Source organism: Sinocyclocheilus anshuiensis, unplaced genomic scaffold, assembly GCF_001515605.1.
Source record: "Sinocyclocheilus anshuiensis isolate Anshui unplaced genomic scaffold, SAMN03320099.WGS_v1.1 scaffold450, whole genome shotgun sequence".
Classification (NCBI taxonomy): domain Eukaryota; kingdom Metazoa; phylum Chordata; class Actinopteri; order Cypriniformes; family Cyprinidae; genus Sinocyclocheilus; species Sinocyclocheilus anshuiensis.
Window position 1 is genome coordinate 382,685 of NW_015546056.1, and position 22,625 is coordinate 405,309.

Here is a 22,625-nt window from a genome sequence, read left to right on the forward strand (position 1 = left end):
TTATACATTTAATATAATTTCTGGAAATACCCCATATTATGTCTTTAATTTTTTATTTTAATTCAAATTTACGATTAAAAATGAATTAACAATAGTACTTAAAAACATTTACAGCATTCATATACATTTCTTTAAACTTCATTTCATTGTAAATGTTAAAAATCCTTTATTCACTCACCTCACGTTTTAAACCTGTATGACATTCATCTGATGAACACAAAAGAAGATATTTTGGGGATTTTTTATTTATTTAATTTATTTATTTTTTTGACTTGCATGGTATGAACAGTTGAATCATTCTTCAAAATATCTCCTTTTATGCATCACAGACCATTAAATGACACGAGGGTGAGCAAATGATGACAGGAGTTAGAATTTTGGAAGGACATGAGGGTGAGTAATTAATGACAGAATTTTCATTTTTGGGTGAACTACCCCTTTAATGAATATGCCTAGAAAAACAGACAGATGTCCAGCCTGGCTCTCAAATCAACAAAACGGCTCCTCCCACAGGCGGCCAGCGGTTAAGGTCCACATGGCAGCAGAGCAGCTATTTACATCGTACTCCAAACGCTTCAGCTTCTGCAGGACTTTATTTAGCCAAACACTTCCTGTTTGCAATTTCACCCACACCCCCTACCGCCACCACCAACAACACCGCCACTAAAGTTTGCTTACGCTCCACGTGCGCCGAGAAATTTCCCAATACAGCCAGCTAATTACACGTCAGGTCAGTAACCTAAATAGAAGCTTTTCCTGCACGTCTAGCACTAAGAGGGGTTAACACAAGTCTAATGCTGTTGTTTGCTGGATGTTTTGATTCCAAGCTCAAATTTGCTGTGGAATTGGAAATTCTGGTTAAACAGGTATTGAGAAAAATACAAACAAATACCACAGATGGTGTGATCAGCAAATTATGAAAGACTGGATGCAGACTTGCAGAGTGCAGTGTACTAGCAGGTTGAAAATTATTTTGACCTGTACAAGTCAGTAACAAGTAATTCTGGTTGGTCACAACTTACAAATGGATCACATCATACAAGGGGGAAAAAATTAAAAATACACACTGACGAGCATACAGTCAAGCAGAAATCTTGTATCTCCATATTTTGGCATTTTTATTTTTTATTATTTTTTCCTAAATCAGTGCTATTGGTCACTCTTTATGTCTGTCTGCTGGTTTTATAAATATTTAACCAAATAAAAATATTAAAAAGTGCTTGTGTCTTGTATGAACCAGTTGTTTAAATAATTACAGCATTTTCTTTACTCAAAAACAATATATGTCTATAAAGGCTAATGTTTCATGTATTTGAAGAATGGAGAAGAGTGTCTAAGTCTAGCATTAACTAGGTAGTCATAGACAATATGGTCTTAAAGTGATAATACACACAGACCGATCATTTTGCTTCAAAGGACCTCAGTATAATGTCAGGAGCCAAGGGTATTAATTTTGTGTTGCCTGTATATTAATTTTTCTCATATTTTTTTTTTTTGGGGCTCTCAAGTGCCGGCAGCCATTGACTTGCATTTTATGTATCACCAAAGTCCACGGTTTCAGCTAAAATTCTTCTTTATTGTTCTACTCAAGAAAAAAAGTCAAATGTATTAAACAACAGGAAAAACCCATAGCTACAATAAACTATGTAACCTGTAAAAGCTGATGAAAACATAATGTGATGTACTTATTGCCGTTCTAATGATGGACAAAATGCGTATCTCCGACATTCACTGGTCAAAAACCTCATAACCCCATTTAAGCCTGCTTGTGGTAAAATGGTATTGCTATCAACAGGGTAGTGATGTATAAAGCTTACAAAAAAAGTCACTTTCAAACCAGTGTCATTTAGTGTTAATATACTAACATAGTACTTAAAAATATTTTCAATTAGCTTTTATTTTTATTTATTTTTCAGTTGGCATTTTAATGCAAGTTTCAATATTTTTATGTGATTGCCATTTTTATCATGTTCTATTTAGCTTTCATTTGTTTTATTGCAGTTTAAGAATTTAAGTAGTTAAATCTAACTTAAACTTAAATGAAAACGTTGACTGACTAACATGTTAATTTTTCTTTCAATATTTATTTTTTCTTTTATTTTAGTATTTTATTTGAAGTTTTTTTTTTTTTTTTTTTATAATTTAAGTTTCAATAAACAATAACACTGTTTCAACCAAGCAGCTTTCTGTTGGTCAACAGAAAGTTGGTGAACCTGTTGTGAAGTATGAACGAGGAAATCTTTTCCAATCATGTGGATTCCCTTTTAAAACACCTGGATTTCGCCCATGAAAAATTGCAAAGCAGTGCTAAACGTATTAATTTAGAATCACAATCAGCTCTCAGAACAGTCAAGCTAATGCAACCAGCTTGTAAACAGAGCGAGGCGCTCCAACAGCACTTAAAGCTTATAAGGGCCCCGGATTATCCAAATTACTCACAACTCTCTCAGCTCAGCCCAAAGGGGACGGAGAGACCCCCAGCTTAACCAAAGCCATGGGAGAGCCAGACAGACCCAACTTCCTTAGCTCCAGATTAGCCCGTCTATCCGTCTAACCGAACATGATCTTGAAACAAATGAACAGGACCTTAATTTCACACCAACTTTCTTTCTCAAAGGCGACCTACACAATAGAAACTGTCAGATTTGATATTCAAATGATCAGAGTATGACTTCTCCGGGTACCACAATGATCCCCTACCGAGAGGCAGTTTACTCTTAACTCAACAAATGATCCATCACTGGGATGTGACTAACTGTTTGCAGTTGCCATAGCTCCTCTGCAGTCCGAAAACATGTGCCGCGTTTCCATAGAGATGGAGCACATAACAGGATGCAGGACACACACGTTTGGGAAACAGAACCTTCGCTGTCATAAACACACGCTCGGCCCGATCCCTCCAAAGAAATGCGGTCTGGAAAAAGATGTAGTACGAGGCATAAACACAAACCGCAAACACAAGCCATGTGGACCCCGGCAGCATCATTAGATCATCCTTTATATAACAGGCGAATATGCCATGGTGACATCACTGAATAACTCCACTCCATCTGTTAAAGCGCTGAGGTCATTCAGCAGGACAGAGCGGTGAAAATAACAATCGCACCGACACAAAGGCGCTCGCCGACCAACTCCGATTCCCATTCGGAAACCTTCGCACAGGTATCAAGTAACAGTTCTAATGATTTATTGCTTCATTTTTCTGTATGTGCAAAGATGTTGCAAGGTCTGCTCACTCCCTCGCTAATTTCTGGATTTGGAAACTATAGCGATCTATCACGGAAAACAAAGTGGGAACATTTGATCAAGCTGTCTGGGTTTGGCCGAAGCTATGCTCTTAGCTTAAGACATCAAAAACTAATTTAAGAGTTTAAACCTTCTGCCCCTTAAACTGAAAAACTTAAAATCTGCTCTCCACAGGATGTGCTACAAAAGAAACCTAGAATCATATTGGGTCATATGCCGTAAAATTGAGTCAGAGCTCCAAAAATTACATGCAATGTCCATACAATGTATGCAATAATATATAATATATAAGTCATGCGTTAGTTTTGTGTGAGAAAGAGATTGAAATTTAACCTGCTATTCACTAAAAATCTCTGAAAAGCCTCTACTGTACCTCTCAAATCTTATTTGCACTTTTGCATTTTCACTTTATCAGTTAGAAGATCGTATGATTTTACACAAATAATGGCTTACATTTTGGTTTCAGACTGTGGAATGAAAATTAAAAAAAAAAAAAAAATGTTAACAGACTACATTAAAAAAATTTTAATGACTCCAAAACTACCCAAAATTAAATAAACGTCCACAAAATAATTTATATATTTGATACATGGTATATTATAAAAACCTACAACCATTAAAGGGGTCATATGATGTTGCTAAAAAGAACATTATTTTGTGTATTTGGTATAATGAAATGCGTTTATGCGGTTTAAGGTTCAAAAAACACATTTTCCACATACTGTACATTATTGTTTCTCCTCTATGCCCCGCCTTTCTGAAACGCGTCGATTTTTACAAAGCTTATCGGTCTGAAAAGCAAGGTGTGCTGTGATTGGCTAGCTATCCAGTGCGTTATGATTGGCCGAATACCTCAAGCGTGTGACGGAAATGTTACGCCCCTAAAAAAAAAAAAAATGTTAACAGACTACATTAAATAAATTTTAATGACTCCAAAACTACCCAAAATTAAATAAACGTCCACAAAATAATTTATATATTTGATACATGGTATATTATAAAAACCTACAACCATTAAAGGGGTCATATGATGTTGCTAAAAAGAACATTATTTTGTGTATTTGGTATAATGAAATGTGTTTATGTTTAGTCTTTGCAACTTTACAGATCTTCTTTATGCACCAAGAGCTTGTAACACTCCAAAGAGAAAGGAAAAATTTAAATCGCATCTTTAAACATGCATTAAACGTGAAAGTGCTAATAGATAGTAAAAGCACTAAATTTTAAATTTTTAAATGATACCAGTTGACAAATTAATTGTGGCAACTCTAACATAAGAAAACTAAAAATAGAAAAAAATAAAACAATGGTACGGTGGCTGAGAGAGCTCAACGCGCTGCAAATGAAAAAACACATGCAAATAGAAAAGACACCTGCAAATTAAGAAAACGTCTTCATCAATTTGACAACACACACGCTACAAACTCACACAACACAAACAAATACAGAAACGCGCTGCAAATACTCACAACACAAACAAATGATATGGTCTGTGCATATTTGCAGCCAGTTTCGGTTTTTGTTTGTTTGTTTTGTATTTGCAGCGCGTTTGTTTGTGTTGTGAGAATTTGCAGCTTCTGTATTTGTTTGTTTTATATTTGCAGCGTGTTTCTTTGTTTGTGTTGTGAGAATTTGCAGCTTCTGTATTTGTTTGTTTTATATTTGCAGCACGTTTCTTTGTGTTGTGAGAATTTGCAGTGCGTTTCTGTTTTTGTTTGCTTGTTTTGTATTTGCAGCGCATTTGTTTGTATTGTGAGAATTTGCAGCGCGTTTGTTTTTGTTTGCTTGTTTTGTATTTGCAGCGCGTTTGTTTGTGTTGTGAGAATTTGCACCGCGTTTCTGTATTCGTTTGTTTTGTATTTGTTTGTTTGTGTTGTGAGAATTTGCAGTGCATTTCTGTTTTTGTTTGTTTTGTATTTACAGCGCATTTCTGCATTTGGTTGTGTTGTGAGAATTTGCAGCGTGTGTTGTCAAATTGATGAAGATGTTTTCTTAATTTGCAGGTGTTTTTCTATTTGCATGTGTTTTTTTTCATTTGCAGCGCGTTGAGCTCTCTCGGCCACCGTACAATGGTAAAGTACAAAAACAAACTTTATAAAATTAATAAATAAATTAAAATACTAAAAGAAAAAAAAACTTATATTAAAAGCTATTAACTCATTCATTTCAGCATCCGTTCCTATTCATTTTCACTGTACGGAAAAGATCTGACTAATATCTCCTCTTCTTTTCCACAGAAAAAAAAAAAACAGTCGTATGTGTTTGTAACAACTCAAGGTTGAGTAAAAGATGATTTTTGGCTGATTTATTCCTTTAAGGGCAGTAGGTTTCAGGACAAGGCCCATATTAGAGAGGGAATTTTCACTTTACACCTCAAGCAATTTTTTTGCTCGGTTCAATGTACACAGTTACAAACACATGTTGACATTGTACTCTAAGTGCTTGTGGCTTTAAGTCACCCATGAGGTTTTGAACATATACCAGGATGTAGGAAGTGTTGATGTTTATGTATCGTATTGGCTCACAGGACCGAGATGCTGCCAGAGTCTCAGGTGTAAAAAGCTGCTGAATGAGTTCTGTGTGATGTGGTTCGGCTCTTCAGGGAAAAAGGAAGCCATTTGAAAAGAATGCAGGATAGGAAAGGTAGTCGGTCCATTAAACAGCAGGCTGGTCTGAAATGAAAGCGCTATGCTAAGAGGGCACATTCTAATTGTAGACGGGCACAGCAGGAGACAACATATACATTCATGTGGTTTAAACTACTGCCGACGGACAATAACTACACTGCTAAGCGCAGGCAGCTGGTGCTTTTCACTGTCCTGAACCATATGGAGCAAAATCATGCTCCAATTTAGGCCCTAGCCCGGCCCGTGTCCGACAGCTTATCAGAATTACCGGCCCGAGCCCGTCTTTTTTCCCCTTCTCCCAAAACAGCTTATACTACTGTTTCAGCTATTAAAACAGTTCAGTTTTGTATGTAATGGCAAAGTGATTATATTTCGTTTAGTTTTTTTATTAAGTTAATTTAGAAAAACGTTTTGAGCATTTTTGTTCGTTAAATATAAGTTTTTGTTTTTTAAAGTAACGACCAAGCGGCCAGCGGCAGACAGTGAGCCTATGTTTGATCAATTTAGCCTTCTCAAATCATCACAACTTGCCTAAAATAAAATCTATAGATATAAAACAGTTCAAGCATATAACAATGTTTAAACGTTAAACCTAGATAAATGTGCGCTATATCCAATAGTTTGTGTGGAGAGCGGAAGCTAAAGCGTGCTTTGCAAGACATGGAGACACCAGCACGATCGCTTGCATTTTTTCAGTGGAAACAACTTAAAATACGCTGTCATTTTTGCTCATAAGAGTAATACATCATTCGGAACTATAAAGGGTCTACTTTTATTTGCGTGCACTCACAATATCAACAAAACGTTGTGCTTTTATAAAATAAAGAATATAAACATGATGCGCTTTATGCCGTCTCGTCTTGAACAGGAGCGCTTCACAAAAATTATCCGAAACTCAGCGAATAGATGCCTCACGGGCATGATAAATATATCTATAGAAAGCTTTAAATTACTACTTAACAAAATAAAACAAATCGAAAACAAAAACTTTCATTATAATCATAATCCGTAAAGATGCACTTCTCTCTAAAGGTGCGTCTAATGAGGAGATGCGAGTCAGGATCGGCAACGTCATCCTTGTGACACGGACTCAGAAAACACTAGTTTATTAGTAAATAATTCAAATATCTCCTTACTATTTCCCCCTGACACATTCATGGCAATTACTTTTGCCGGTGCTTTAGCCTAATGCGTGCACTTGAACGCAGAAGGCGCGCTCGCAGCTACTGCTGGCGGGACACTAAACACTTTCGATCCGCTCTCGACAGTCGCAGTAGCACGGTCTCGTGTTGTTTCCACCAGCGCGGCAATTTTTTTTTTCATCACTAATTGATGGATATCTAAAATACAAAAATAAGGAGAAGCCTAAAATAGGCCCGAGGCCCGACCCGCATCTGAACTATGATGTAAAAATTGGCCCGAAGCCCAGCCCTAGTGGCGTAAAAAAGTCGGGGCCCCATCGGGCCCGGGGCTGAAATGCAGGGCTCTATGCTACTATACCTCATATTAGCCAAATACAAAGGCAGCATCTTATGTATACTTCATGACTACGTAAATCCCAGAATGCATTGCGACAAGAGAAACAGATTATCCAAGTCTTTAGTCAGGTTAGATGAATGCAGATGAAACTGAGACTGTGATGGATAGACTTACAATCTTTACAATGGCACACACTGTATAAAGGTCCTAGATTATGTAATTTTCACAGTTTGCACTTTTTAACCCTTTCATGCATGGTGTCCACTTCAGTGGACAGATATTTAGAAGCCATTTTGAACCATTTAGGTTGTAGCACCAGGTCCCAACCACCAACTGGTGAACCACCAAAGTGTTGTCTATGATTCCATTTAATTATTGTCTTTGAATCTCTTTTTTTCTTTCTTTTGAGATATTGCATAATATATTCAAAAAGGCAATGGAAAGAGGAGATGCACCAAGTATCTCAGGAATAAGTGTTAAATCCTTTTATTCTCAGAAAACCAGATGGGTACAAAAAATATTTTTCAGCTAAATAGGATGTCATTATTTTTAGATTTTAACAATATTTTTCTTATACATTTTCTTCTGTAACAGAAAATATATCTGTCCACTACAGTGGGCATCATGCACCAAAGGGTATAATGGACCCGTATATAGATTCTGACTTATTTTGTATGTTTTATTAAAATTATGATATAACTTATACTTAAATAAATAATAGTCTTCAGATTTTATCATTTATTTCAATGATTACAGTCTATATTTATTTATTGGATACAGAGCCTAAATTATGAAAACTGTGTCAGTGTCCAAATATGGACTTAATTGTATATGTATGTATATAACACAAAAGTAGATATTTTGAAGAATGTGGGTAACCAAACAGTTGACGGTAACCATTGACTTCCATAGTACAGAAAAAAATACTACGGAAGTCAATGGCTACTGTCAACTTTTTAGTTACCAACATTCTTCAAAATATTTACTTTGGTGTTCAACAGAAGAAAAAAACTTGTACACTTTTGGAACAAAATAAATTTTGGGGTGAACTATCCCTTAAAATTATTATTATTATTATTATATTACATTCAAGTTAAGACATATTGTGGATAGGGTGCTACCTTAGAAGGAAGCCTACAACCCAGGGTTTAGAACAGTCTTTGAGTCCGTACTGGAAATACGTTTGACATTCTCTTTTTAATGGCCGCCAGGCTCAGTTTTATGGCAAATGAAGTTGTATTCACCGTGATCACATTTCCTGACGCCTCTTTAGGGGCTGTTCGCTAGACCATATTTAAGCCTGTATTAGCAATTACCATGATGTCTCATCTCTCGGCCCTGAGCTCAAAAAGATCAGCTTACTGGAAAAAGTCTCCACTCAACGGCATGAGGTACAGTTCTCCATTATATCTCACTCACTTATGTAACCGAGATCTTGGCTTGAGGGAGGCTCGGTGGCTTCCATCTAAAACGGTCTCTTTGAGATGAGCGTGTGTATGTGTGTCAGACAACGAATGCTAGATCAGGTGACACCTGTCGAGTGTGTGTCTGTGTCGGTGTTTGACCTGGTCCTCCGTGACAACTCCTCTGCCGTCAGCGTGTGTGAGAAAACAGCACAGCGGCATGCTCTGACACAGATGACCCAGCAACATGGACACCTCTTTCATGGTCCTCCAGCAACACACCAGCACCATCTGAGCGGTGACTCGATAGGCCTCTCCATCACCACCACCTAGACAACACAAATACACACACACACCCCCCAAATAAACACTCACACTTTTTTCTACTCAAATGTCGGCCTCTCATGGACAGAACATGTATTACAGCAACACCAGCCTGCATTTGAAATAAATTCTGGTTAAAATATGAGTGCGGTTACTATAGACATAATACTAGTGAATTTATGACGTGTCTGAATGTATGAAATTTGAGTTTAAAATTAGTTTTTTTGATACAGATGCTATGGGAGAGGTGCATGAACTGTATTTAGTGAAGGGCGATCGTGTTTGTACCACTGTTACAGGATTGTGGTTTATGAACTGCGTTCTCTGGCTCTTTCTGTTCGCTGTTACAGTCGCTCTCACTGGGGTCCAGCTCTCTTGCACTAGTGAAAAAATCGTTTGTGTCACGAGGTTGAATCTCCTGCAGGATCTTCTGGAGGCCAGCAGAGGTCTCTGTGGAGAGAAGAACAATATGTACTGTTATCACATACATGCAACTGACAGATTTAAATTGGAACAACATACTGTCCTGACTCCTAACAAATACAATGCGACATTGAAATTTAATAGAGCTAAAATAGTTGTGACCATGTGGACTTCTAGACACTTACAATGTCCAACATGCATTACAGGAGAATTGTCTTTTTTTTTCAGAAAATTGTGAATATTTGTATTACAATGGAATTTCTAATAAAATTTCAAATGATGTATTGTGTTTAATAGCATTCTGGGTTGGAAATGTCTGTGACAAAAGCTGATTTGTCAATAGGCTAATTTCATAGCTAGCATTCCATTTAAAGTGGCTTTCATAAAACAAAAATAAAACAATATATGCTGTAAAGTCAGTAAAAAAAATTTAATAATCAAGTAAGGTTTCCCAAACACAAATAATTAACAATTAATTCTGCACAATTAAAAATATACGCAAATAAAGTTAAAATAGTGATATAGCTTAGAGCAATTATCATATTTTAAGACATAACATGTACTAGTATTGCAACTTGCACTGTAAAATAAAAATGAATATTCAATATTTGGCATTACAACTATATATTTACAAACAATATTTCAGTCTTATTATTATTATTATATAGCATTTTGTTAATAATATTAATTCTTATGAATGTGTTTACTGAAATATTAACTTGAAATCTCGGCGGGTACTTCAAGTAAATATTTTTACATACCCCTATTCCAGTTAAATAAATACAAATGAAAAAAAATCTAATTTTCATCTAATTGAATTATTTTCTCTTTTATATAGAACTTGATAGACATAAACCAACATAACCACAAAAGACTGACATTATAAAATGCACAGTTCTGCCTCTGAATTCTATATGGAAGTGCCAAGTTGTGATATTGCTGGACAACTGAACATAAAACTTGCCATTTTGGTCAACAACACAAACTAAGATGTTCTTCCTCGCCTTAACTATCTTGGGACATGTCCCTCTTTACATTTTTAGTATTACTACATGTTTTTTAACACATCCCTCTCATGTGTAGCAATCACAATCTATACAGTATAAACAGTATAGCAATCAGTTGACGCATTTTTACTGTCACACATGACATACCACCCATTACCACGGCAGACGAGAGGCTACCTTGTGCAAATCAAGGGACAGACAGAATGTCTACTAGTGCATTGCTGGACATGCTGCCATGTTAGATGCATTTACCAGACTCTGTATCCATGGGAATAAGGCCCTCAGGGGAAGAGCTCTGAACCACAGGTGACACGACATCAGACATCCTGTAGCACAGGCCTATGAGCTCGGACACAACAGCCCTCCACTCAGACAGCAGTACAAGTGATCTGAACACACAGAAACATATCAACCACACACACACACCAGACACAAGGAACGCAAAGACCTCTGTACTAGACGACTAAAGGTCGAGTGTGTGTGGATGTACCCAGTGTTGAGCTGCTGCAGGACTGCAGTGATGCAGTGAGCTCTGCCATATAAAGGATAGGAAGCAGCGGCCTGCAGAAGAGACGACTCGGCCTTCAAAACCTCTTCCTTCAGACACACCATCAGCCACTGCACCACTGAAACATCACAAATATGCTCTCTAATTTAGACATACATACATACATATACATACATATACACATGATTTAATTTAGATTAATGTATGGAGTTAAAACAACCGCAAAAGTCTCAATTTCCACTCATGAAAAACAATGTATATTGGTAATGTATATTTTGTGTTTGAATCTTTGTTTTCTACAAAACATTATTAATCAAAAGAAATTATTAACTGTATATTAAAAATCAGTAATATTATTGATAATAGCAGTAGTAGTGTAACAGATTTTTTTAGGATGAAAATTCTAAATGTATATAAATTTTAATTATATAATTTATATAAAATTTTCAAGTATATTTCTGAAAATTGTAGATTAAAGGGTGACTTCACCAAAAAAATTCTCATCATTTACTCATCCTCATGTCTTTCGAAATGCACTTACATTAATCTTCAAAACACAAATTGAGATATTTTTACTACACCCAGAAAGATTTTGGTCCATGCACAAGTAAGCTAAACCTTCATAATTAAAAATTTAAAAAATTAAAAAAAATTAATAAAATGTTCAAAATTTTGGTTACATAAACTTTCAATGGAGGGAGCAAATAAAATATATGTGAAAAAATCCTAAATAAAATCTGTTCATTATATAGTCATAACGTCTCTTCAGAAGACTTAAACCGCTCGATTCATAAGGATTCATTTTACAATGTCTTCATAAACATTTTGAATCAAAGCTTTGGTTTCATGGAATTTCAATTTTGGGACAGAAATCGGTCAGGTTTTTCATTAAAAATATCTTGTACCTTTTTGTTCTGAAGATAAATGAAAGTCTTGTGGGTTCGGAAAGATGTGAGGGTGTGTAACTGATGCCAATTTTATTTTTTAGATGAACGGTCCCTTTAAGAATGGACACTTGGTTTTTGAAGTTTTTTTACATGCATTTTGCAGTGTTAAAGTTCACAATTAAATTATGGAAATTATGAAAAGTCTTGAAAATTTATATCCTGCTTAAAGGTGACCTATCCTGAAAATCTGACATTTCCAGGTTTTAAGTGCTATAATCAGGTCCACGGTGCATCTACCAACCAAGGAAACGTGAAAAAGATTAACCCAGTAACTTTGTTTTGGTAAGCCTTTTTCTGCAAGCGTCTGAGAAAACGAGCGCGTCTGATTTCGCTCCCTTGGTGATGTTGCAAAGGGATTCATTATAATATTACCGCACCTTAATCTGTAAGTTTCCACCCACGGTGCCGTCATTGTGTTTTCGCAAGCGACAACGGTGTACTAGTTCTAATGCCATGGCGAAAGTTTGAGCAAAACATACTAACTGTTCTGCCTTTGTCTGCACAGACGAGCACAGAACACTATTTAGATCTAAAATAAACATGACTTATTTCCCAGCAGTATACCTTCACAGACATAACCGACTGTTTTTGTAACTCATTTGTGTTCTGTGACAGCCGCTTTCTGTCCGTGTGCTTCGGATGTGTGCTCTCAGAAAACCGTATATCAGAAGTTTAAACTCATATGGTTTAAACCGCATGATTTCAGCTCGATAAACATGATAATCAGAACCATAACAGATGTTTTTAGCAGGTCCGAGCTGTAATGGCGCAGCTCTATTCTGTAAAAGAGGGCGGGGAGCAGCAGCTCATTTGCATTTAAAGAGACAGGCCCGAAAAACCGCGCGTTTCTGCTTCCACTCAAAATAGGCATTTTCAAAATGTTATAATAAATGATCTGTGGAGTATTGTGAGCTGAAACTTCACAGACACATTCTGGGGACACCAGAGACTTATATTGCATATTGTAAAAAGGGGCATAATATGTCTCCTTTAAACCTACAATCTTTCAGATGGCAGCCTGGATCATAAACCAATATGTACACCCATCTTGAGTGATGGTCATCTAACACTAGCGTACCTGCCAGAGTGTTCTGCTCCAGACTGGCAGCCTCAGACGTCTGGGACTGGATCAGTGCTGGTGGCTGGACAGGGATGTGCCGCTTCTGGATACAGCGGAGTAACGCAGCCTGCAGACCCGGCTGGTGCAGCAGCAGGTTGAGAAGATGAGCGGCAGTGACGCTGTCGAAGGGTTTGGTGCTGGTGCTGAGGTCCAGAGCGACCTGAAGCAAAGACTGCAGCCTCTCCGGCTCCTACACAGAGGAGGACATGCATTCATATTAATTTGAACATTGCTCAGTAGTACTCTCAGACTCTTACTTTCACACTGACCTGGAGTCGCACTGCTGCGGGGGGCAGCTTTTGTAAGAGGTTGCAGGCGAGATGTTTGACTTCAAGAAAGTTGCTTGCAAGACAGTACAGCACAGCTTGAGCATGAGAAAAGCTCACTGACTCTCCAAGAGCAAAACCGCAGCCTGAAAAAAAAAAAAAGAGGTGAACAGATGATTTGAAGTATAATGAGGTGACTAGTGAAGTAGTGAATGTCTTAGAGCAGGGTGGCTGACGGCTGATATAAAGGCGATAAAAGCTTATATGATACCATGCTATTTAAAGATAGTAAATAACACATGGATAACAACTTCTGCAATATACTGTAATAATATTTATTTTACATAATATGTACTAAAATTATTATAAATAATTAGGGAAAAAAATAATTTTAACTTGATAAACCTGTAAACAGATTTTTATTTTACCAATAATTAAAAACAGCAATAAATTTAAAGGAATGGCATACTGTATATCGACCAATAATATTAGTTTTGGCAACATACCACTTAAGATGACATCCTTGTGCAAGTAAAAGTTATAAAAATACCTGTGTTAAAGGTGAAATGCTCAGCGATCAGCCCCAGCAGGTGTAGAGCCATCAGACACCTGGAGAATGAGGCTCCTGGGTGAAACACCTGGAATAGAGTCTCGCAGAACCAGCGCAGAAACTCCTGATAAGAGAGAAAATTGATTTTCAGTTTAAAGGGGTCATGAACAGATAAATCAAAATTCCCTTGATCTTTTGATATATAAGAGGACAGTGTGCTATAAAAACATCCTGCAAGTTTCAGAACTCAAAACTTAGTCTCGTTAGTCTAAAAACAGCTTATATTGAAGCAAACCTGCCAAAACGACAGCTTGTGGAATGTTCTACTTTATGACATAATAGTGTGGCTAAACACTGCCTCTGCAGAAGATGATCAACCCCTGCTTCTGCATCGCTGCCTGTTTAGCCCCGCCCACCGATTCACGCATGTAGTGTAAATAAAGAGAGGGGCAAACGCAGGTCTACGCAGAAACCAAACTATAAACTTTTTTTGATTAACTATTTTTAAAGAAGTGCCAGACCACGTCAGTAGTCAGTAAGACCTTTGTTCACTTAATTTTACCACAGATTCGTTTAGAATCAAGGCTCAATTCAACACAGGACACAGGAAAAGATTGAAACTAAAAGACGATGCTGTGCTAACTATATTGGATCCAACAGTAATGTCGCAACACACAAGTGTGAGTAACTGTTTTTATTACATAGTCACTTCTACTTTGTTATTACACAATATCAAACTGACCGCCACAAATACATTTTCCAAAAGGCTTTGACTTCGTTGAATAAACATGAGCACTGCACGTTTTAAAATCGAAACCCGGTGCGAGTGTTTTTATATCACTGTATTTCTGAAGGAAACCGACTGTCTTCGGAAATTTTGGATGTCATTTCATTTTGCATGTAAAGTCTGATAAAGCAGCGTTTGTGAGCAGAGCCCTGCTTTGTGTACAGCCGTTACCAGGGAAACCTTTATTTCTCCCGCTCTACAAGCGCCTCCTACTGGCAGAGAATGAATTTGCATATATATGCCACCACAAATAGAGTGCAAGTCTGTGGGAAACACTGTGTATACTGAGTATTTTTGTGTTTTTAACCTAAACCACAACAGCGTCCATCTATGAGGAATGTACGCTGTCAAACACACAACTGTTAGCCAATCATAGCAGTGGGCGTTTACTTCCGAGTCTACAATCCGCCCCGACCATTTAAGCAAAGCATTCACAGGGCTCTACAGTGCGACCATTTCAGTCGCATTTGTGACTGAAAACTACTGCGTGCGACTATGAAAAGAATATTTAGGAGCACCAGTGTACTTCAAATTTGAAGCCTTTTACTTAGTATTTTAATTAGTGATACGCTGATCATAGCTGATTCAGAATTCAGATTTTCTTTTCTTTTTTTCTTTTTTTTTTTAACTAGCAAATTGGATTCTGATACTGATACTGATTTTTAAGCAAATTTATTTATTGGCTATTTGCTTTATAACAAACAAACTGGCTTTAAACAAAAATATCTAGCCATTTGAAATTAGAGGCAACCACTGCATTTTAATCATGATCTGCACGGGCAGTTGTTTTTGATTTGATTTAGATTAATTTCAGGATTTAAAACAAAAACAGAATGGTCTGACTTTAGGTGTTATTTATTTATTTGCTACATAAAACATCTGCACGAAACAAAAACAGCAGGTCTGAATGAGACGCACTCTCTGACAGCAGGTGGCTTATTTTACATAATATGTACTAAAATTATTATAAATAATTAGGGAAAAAAATAATTTTAACTTGATAAACCTGTAAACAGATTTTTATTTTACCAATAATTAAAAACAGCAATAAATTTAAAGGAATGGCATACTGTATATCGACCAATAATATTAGTTTTGGCAACATACCACTTAAGATGACATCCTTGTGCAAGTAAAAGTTATAAAAATACCTGTGTTAAAGGTGAAATGCTCAGCGATCAGCCCCAGCAGGTGTAGAGCCATCAGACACCTGGAGAATGAGGCTCCTGGGTGAAACACCTGGAATAGAGTCTCGCAGAACCAGCGCAGAAACTCCTGGTAAGAGAGAAAATTGATTTTCAGTTTAAAGGGGTCATGAACAGAGAAATCAAAATTCCCTTGATCTTTTGATATATAAGAGGACAGTGTGCTATAAAAACATCCTGCAGGTTTCAGAACTCAAAACTTAGTCTCGTTAGTCTAAAAACAGCTTATATTGAAGCAAACCTGCCAAAACGACAGCTTGTGGAATGTTCTACTTTATGACATAATAGTGTGGCTAAACACTGCCTCTGCAGAAGATGATCAACCCCTGCTTCTGCATCGCTTCCTGTTTAGCCCCGTCCACTGATTCACGCATGTAGTGTAAATAAAGAGGGGGCAAACGCAGGTCTACGCAGAAACCAAACTATAAACTTTTAGTCACTTCTACTTTGTTATTACACAATATCAAACTGACCGCCACAAATACATTTTCCAAAAGGCTTTGACTTCGTTGAATAAACATGAGCACTGCACGTTTTAAAAGAATGTGCCACTTTATGATGTAATAGTGTGGCTGAACCCCGCCTCCACTGAAGAAGATCAACGCCTGCTTCTACATCACTGCCTGTTTAGCTCCGCCCACCGATTCGCACATGTTGTGTAAATAATGATAGGGGCAAACGCAGGTCTACGCAGAAACCAAACTATAAACTTTTTTTGATTAACTATTTTTAAAGAAGTGCCAGACCACGTCAGTAAGAACTTTGTCCTTTGTTCACTTAATTTTACCACAGATTCGTTTAGAATCAAGGCTCAATTCAACACAGGATTTTAAGAAAGATTGAAACTAAAAGACGATGCTGTGCTAACTATATTGGATCCAACAGTAATGTCGCAACACACAAGTGTGAGTAACTGTTTTTATTACATAGTCACTTCTACTTTGTTATTACACAATATCAAACTGACCGCCACAAATAGATTTTCCAAAAGGCTTTGACTTCGTTGAATAAACATGAGCACTGCACGTGTCAAAGTCGAAACCTGGTGCGGGTGTTTTTATATCACTGTATTTCTGAAGGAAACCGACTGTCTTCGGAAATTTTGGATGTCATTTCATTTTGCATGTAAAGTCTGATAAAGCAGCGGTTGTGAGCAGAGCCCTGCTTTGTGTACAGCCGTTACCAGGGAAACCTTTATTTCTCCCGCTCTACAAGCGCCTCCTACTGGCAGAGAATGAATTTGCATATATATGCCACCACAAATAGAGTGCAAGTCTGTGGGAAACACTGTGTATACTGAGTATTTTTGTGTTTTTAACCTAAACCACAACAGCGTCCATCTATGAGGAATGTACGCTGTCAAACACACAACTGTTAGCCAATCATAGCAGTGGGCGTTTACTTCCGAGTCTACAATCCGCCCCGACCATTTAAGCAAAGCATTCACAGGGCTCTACAGTGCGACCATTTCAGTCGCATTTGTGACTGAAAACTACTGCGTGCGACTATGAAAAGAATATTTAGGAGCACCAGTGTACTTCAAATTTGAAGCCTTTTACTTAGTATTTTAATTAGTGATACGCTGATCATAGCTGATTCAGAATTCAGATTTTCTTTTCTTTTTTTCTTTTTTTTTTTAACTAGCAAATTGGATTCTGATAAAAGAAAAGTAAGCGGAGAGCCCTGATTCAGATGAGGGGGATCAAGTCAGGAAAGAAAATAGCCTATTACTTCTTAATTATGATATTTTTTTATGTAAAAATCTTGATAACTTTATAAGTGGACCTCAGAGAACAGTGCAAAATAAAAATAAAAAACAAAGGCAGTTCATGACACCTTTAAGAAAATGTGAGTGGTGCTTGGCTATACAAAACAAACTACACAACAGTCGCATGGCTTCAAAGTCACTACTTTGGTTGGTTTACTTATTTACCAACTTGAGTTGGAATAGTTCGCAAGAGTAAACTAGTGAGTAAATGAGTTTTCCTGTTCAGCGTGATGATGTTTAATTAATGTCCCCAACTAACTCATGAAGAAAAAAAAAAAAAAAAAAAACAAGTGGAGAATTACCAATGTATTCATCACAACTAACAGAACACATTTTTCTTCAGTTATCTTAATGTTTATTGCTTCATGTGTGCCTCTCCTGTGTTTAACACATCACTCAATGTCTGTGTAATCAGAGGACTCTTATCTCTCGGTTCCTGATGTTCCTTGGCACTTCTTGTTGTTTAGATTTGTAAATTCACTCCTTTAGCTAGATTTTCCATGTGACTTTTTGGTTTAGTCAGTTATCTAATCAGTTTCAAAAGCAAAAACGTCTATTGAGTAAATTCATTCACGCAAAGATTTAGAACCAATGAATCTCCTAACCATGAAGTGTATCTTACAGCTCAGTTAGTATCACAATTCTACCTGGTACATGTTGAAGACTTGCTGGTCTTTGTGGTTGTGATGCTGGTCTAGTTTCTTTTGCAGCAGCTGAGCGCTGTCCTTCACCCTACACAGGAGCTAACAACACAACAAAACAGACACGAGCCAATCAGAACACGCCTCCAATGTCCTCTGGCCAATCAAAGCTTGAGCCATCATCGCTTCCTACCTTCTTTAACAGACTGACAGTCTGCTGTCTGACTCCTGGTGACTGACTGTTTAGATTAAAGGGCAGGAAGTGCCGGATCAGCTCTATTTCCTGTCTGGACAGAGTTTCTGTGCTGCGATGGCTCTCACATACCAAACCCAGAGCATCCATTCGCACCTGAAATTACATAAACAGCCTTCAATTCTCTTTGTGTTATAGAAATGACACAGTTTAGCACGTCAGACATTAACTATTAAAGATACAGTAAAATATAATGCGGCTCCCGTTTACCTGATCGTGTTTGTGCACCAGAGCCTGTCGCATTAGTGGGAGCGGCACCAGGCCACCCCACAATTCCTCCTCCACAGACTTGAGAACACCCTGAGACCGGGCGGCACGCAGACACGTCATCAAAGCCCCCAACGCACCTCTGCTGCCAGCTGACCCTGAGGAACAAACACTTAGCACTTACAAAAAAACAAGAAGTTTTATACAATATCCCTAATTCCTCAAAATCCTCATTTAAATTCAATAACACTGTTTTTGAAAAATATTCCACACTCAAATACCCTAAAATTACTTATACACATATATACACAAATGAACACTGTAAAAATTAAAAAATGCAAAAATAATCATAATAATAAAAAAAAAAATTTTAAATATCCATGATTACAATTTCTGTAAATCAGTTGAAACTGTCTGTTTCAATCTCTGAGCATCATTCTTCAAGTAAAACGTAGTATCAATATTAACACAAATTATAAATTATGTATAGCTATTTTGATGATAAAAAAAACTATTTTTTTTTTTTATTTCTTGAGTTCATTTTGTGATAAGTAGTGTTTTTCCAGACGTATTCCAGAAGTATTTATTTTTCCTATTTTCTGTTTCAATGTATAAATACATTGTGTGTGTGTGTGTGTGTGTATGTATATATGTATGTATGTACGTACAGCGGGTAAAATATGTATTGAACACGTCACCATTTTTCTCAGTAAATATACTGACTTGCTTCTCAAGAAACACTGCTATTATTATAATGGCGAAAACATTTGTGCTGCCTAATATTTTTGGGAATATATATACATATACTATAAAATTCTGTTTAAAGAAACAGCATTTTTTCAAATAAAATATTTTGTAACATTACAATATGTTTTTACTGTCACTTCGATCGGTTAAATGTCCTTGACTCCGAATAAAAACAAACTAAATTTAAAAAAACTCTTTAAACTCGCCCAATCTTTCAGTACTGTATATACACAAGTCTCTTACCCTCAGTGCAAGCTGGCATCTTCTGCAGGGCTTGTACCATGTGGCTAAGGCTGGAGGGGTTGCAGCGTAGCAGTTTGGGCAGGAAGTAGTCCAGTATATAAGTGGTTTGATCCAATCGGGCTGTGCCTTTTGTAACATTACAATATGTTTTTACTGTCACTTCGATCGGTTAAATGTCCTTGACTCCGAATAAAAACAAAATAAATTAAAAAAAACTCTTACTGCGCCCAATCTTTCAGTACTGTATATACACAAGTCTCTTACCCTCAGTGCAAGCTGGCATCTCCTGCAGGGCTTGTACCATGTGGCTAAGGCTGGAGGGGTTGCAGCGTAGCAGTTTGGGCAGGAAGTAGTCCAGTATATAAGTGGTTTGATCCAATCGGGCTGTGCACAGTACCTGCAGCAGAGGCCTCACCCAAACTTCTATCCAGGCATCCCCAGCCCTAAACCGTGCACACAACTGGGCCTTATGGCTGACAAACAGCTTCTCCAGAAGGTCGCTGGCGTACGGTGCCATCGTCTGATCCCCCATCAGATCCAGCAGCCTGGATGGCAGCCCCCCATCAAGCTTGAGTAAATACTCTGCTCCTAAATGCTCCACCAGGCAGCCCAGTGTGCCGTACTTCCCTTTCATATGCCACTCCAGCATTAGAAGGTCCTGGGTGAGCTGGGTGATGTAAGGGTCACCGGTGGGATCGGACTTGTGGTCACTGCAGTGCTGGTGGAGCGTGAGGAGGTTCTGGAACATGAAGCACGTCTGGTGTCGAACCCCGTCCAGCGGGTGCTCCCAGTGGGCGTAGATGTGCTGGTGAAGGCGTGCGATTAGAGAAGAGCCTCCAATTAGAGACGAGCGAAGGAGAGGGGGACGTGTGTCCACCTGGACGCAGTAAACCGCAGCTCCACTCCAAAGTGTCAAAACCCGAGCCACTACCATCACCGTACTGGACTCCTTCACTCTGAGAGAGAGATTCATGACAAAGAGCAGTTCAAATGGAAATCCAGGCTGATCAACTTCAAAATGAACTAAGCTCAGCAGTACAATGTGAATTAGGGGATGAATTTAGTGATGCAACCTAACGGAGTTAAAAAAAAAGAAAGATTGTATTATTACTCTTTCATTTTGCTTTCTCACAACTGAAATTACAAGATTAATCATTATTTGCTACTGACATTCATTTTTACCAAAAACAAATGTGAAGAGAAAAATACTAAACATATTTTCATCTTTTTTGTCCTTTTAACATAAAAATGGTTGATAGAAAAAGAGGGTTTTTAGAGTTTTTAAAATGGTTTTTATTGTGTCTTTCCAGGGGGTTTCTCATTTCCCGTCACTTTTAGCTTGCTCTGTAAATATTCACAATATTTACTGTAATGCAGCTTCAGAAATATTATTGTGGAAAAACTTTCAGCAAATAAATGACGAATATACACTGCCGTTTCTCAGTATTTTGTTGAAATTCTATTAATATTTTCAATACTTTCAACTTTCAGCATGGATGATTTACATTGAAAAAGTGACAGTTAAGATATGTTAAAATAAAGATTTCTATTCAAATAAACACTTTTCTTTTGAACTTTTTATTCATCACAGAATAATTCTTCAAAAGAAAATGTATCACAATTTCCACAGTAAATATTAAGCAGCACAACTGTTTTAAGAGTTGATAACAACTGATAATAAGAAACAACTGATAATAAGAATTCATTTATTTATTTATTTATTTATTGAGCAGCAAATCATCATTTTGGAATGATTTCTGAAGGATCATGTGACACTGAAAACTGGAGTAATGATGCTGAAAATTCATGCTAAATAAATTACATTAGAACATTTATTAAAATAGGAAACAGCTATTTTAAATTGTAATAATACTTAACAATATTACAGTTTTTTTCTGTATTTTAATCAAATAAACGCAGCCTTGGTGAGCATAAGAAACCTCTTTCTAAAACATGTTTAATTTTTAAAGTAGTATATTGTAGTATATAGTAGTATATTGACTGATTTGTTGAACTTCCAACCTTGTAAGCATTTAATAATTATGACAACATAAAGCACTGACAAATAAGCCTGGTGTAAACATTAATATGCAAGTCAGTAACAAATCGCACAAACTAAAGTAGATTGCAGAAATATAAAAACAAATCTGTTGCTTTACCACACTACTTTAGGTAATTCAAAGTCACTGTAATAAACATGTGGACTGCACTAAAACACTGTCTGTTAACTTTAGAACAGTGGTTCTCAAACTTTTTTGGTCATGCCCCCCTTTAAACCTATAAAACAATCTTTCCCGAATCCCCATCCCACCTCAGACTACCAACTAATTTCACTAAACATTGTAAAAAAAAATCAATGCTTTTTTAATTTAAAAAACCTACAGGGAAAAAAACACCTGCATCACTTGAAACATTGAAAAATAGCATAGAGAGAATAACTGTTATTATTATTATTCTCTCTGTTATTTATTTATTTTTTGTGGGTTTCATGCTGTCCGCTAAGGCATAGGACACACACAGGCTTTCCTCCTCACCAACGACATTAAACACCGTGTCTACACCGGACGCGAGTGGCAAAATACAGTAGAACCATTATAATCAGTGGCACGGTGTACACTGGATGCGACGCGACAAAACCCGACATTAAACTGATGCCTCGTTCTATTTATGACGTACTGACACAAAGTTAAAATGATATGCAACAGTCACTTTGTCGCATCCAGTGTAGAGCTGTTGTGGCACGACGCGACAACTGTAGCGTCTGGTATAGACACGGTGAGTGAAGCCAAGAGCAAGATATGCCTCGTCATATTTTCTGCATTTAGCTTTTAAATGACCAGCACCTGCCTGGGTCTGTGCGACTTCATCTATGGC

General features: G+C 37.2%; 1 protein-coding gene across 1 annotated transcript in view; it reads right to left on the bottom strand.

Moving 5' to 3' along the window:
* The window catches only part of LOC107699273 (THADA armadillo repeat containing), an 87,652-nt gene that overhangs the window by 59,155 nt on the left and 5,872 nt on the right, over positions 1-22,625 (bottom strand). Inside the window, exons 11-21 of the mRNA XM_016500484.1 lie at positions 20,016-20,707; positions 18,765-18,919; positions 18,495-18,650; positions 18,308-18,403; positions 15,839-15,962; positions 13,354-13,496; positions 13,043-13,274; positions 11,000-11,135; positions 10,762-10,898; positions 9,368-9,529; positions 8,918-9,084 (exon numbers count right to left, since the gene is read on the bottom strand). Coding sequence (XP_016355970.1) covers positions 8,918-9,084; positions 9,368-9,529; positions 10,762-10,898; positions 11,000-11,135; positions 13,043-13,274; positions 13,354-13,496; positions 15,839-15,962; positions 18,308-18,403; positions 18,495-18,650; positions 18,765-18,919; positions 20,016-20,707 — 2,200 coding nt within the window. The remainder of the gene's footprint in view (positions 1-8,917; positions 9,085-9,367; positions 9,530-10,761; positions 10,899-10,999; positions 11,136-13,042; positions 13,275-13,353; positions 13,497-15,838; positions 15,963-18,307; positions 18,404-18,494; positions 18,651-18,764; positions 18,920-20,015; positions 20,708-22,625) is intronic.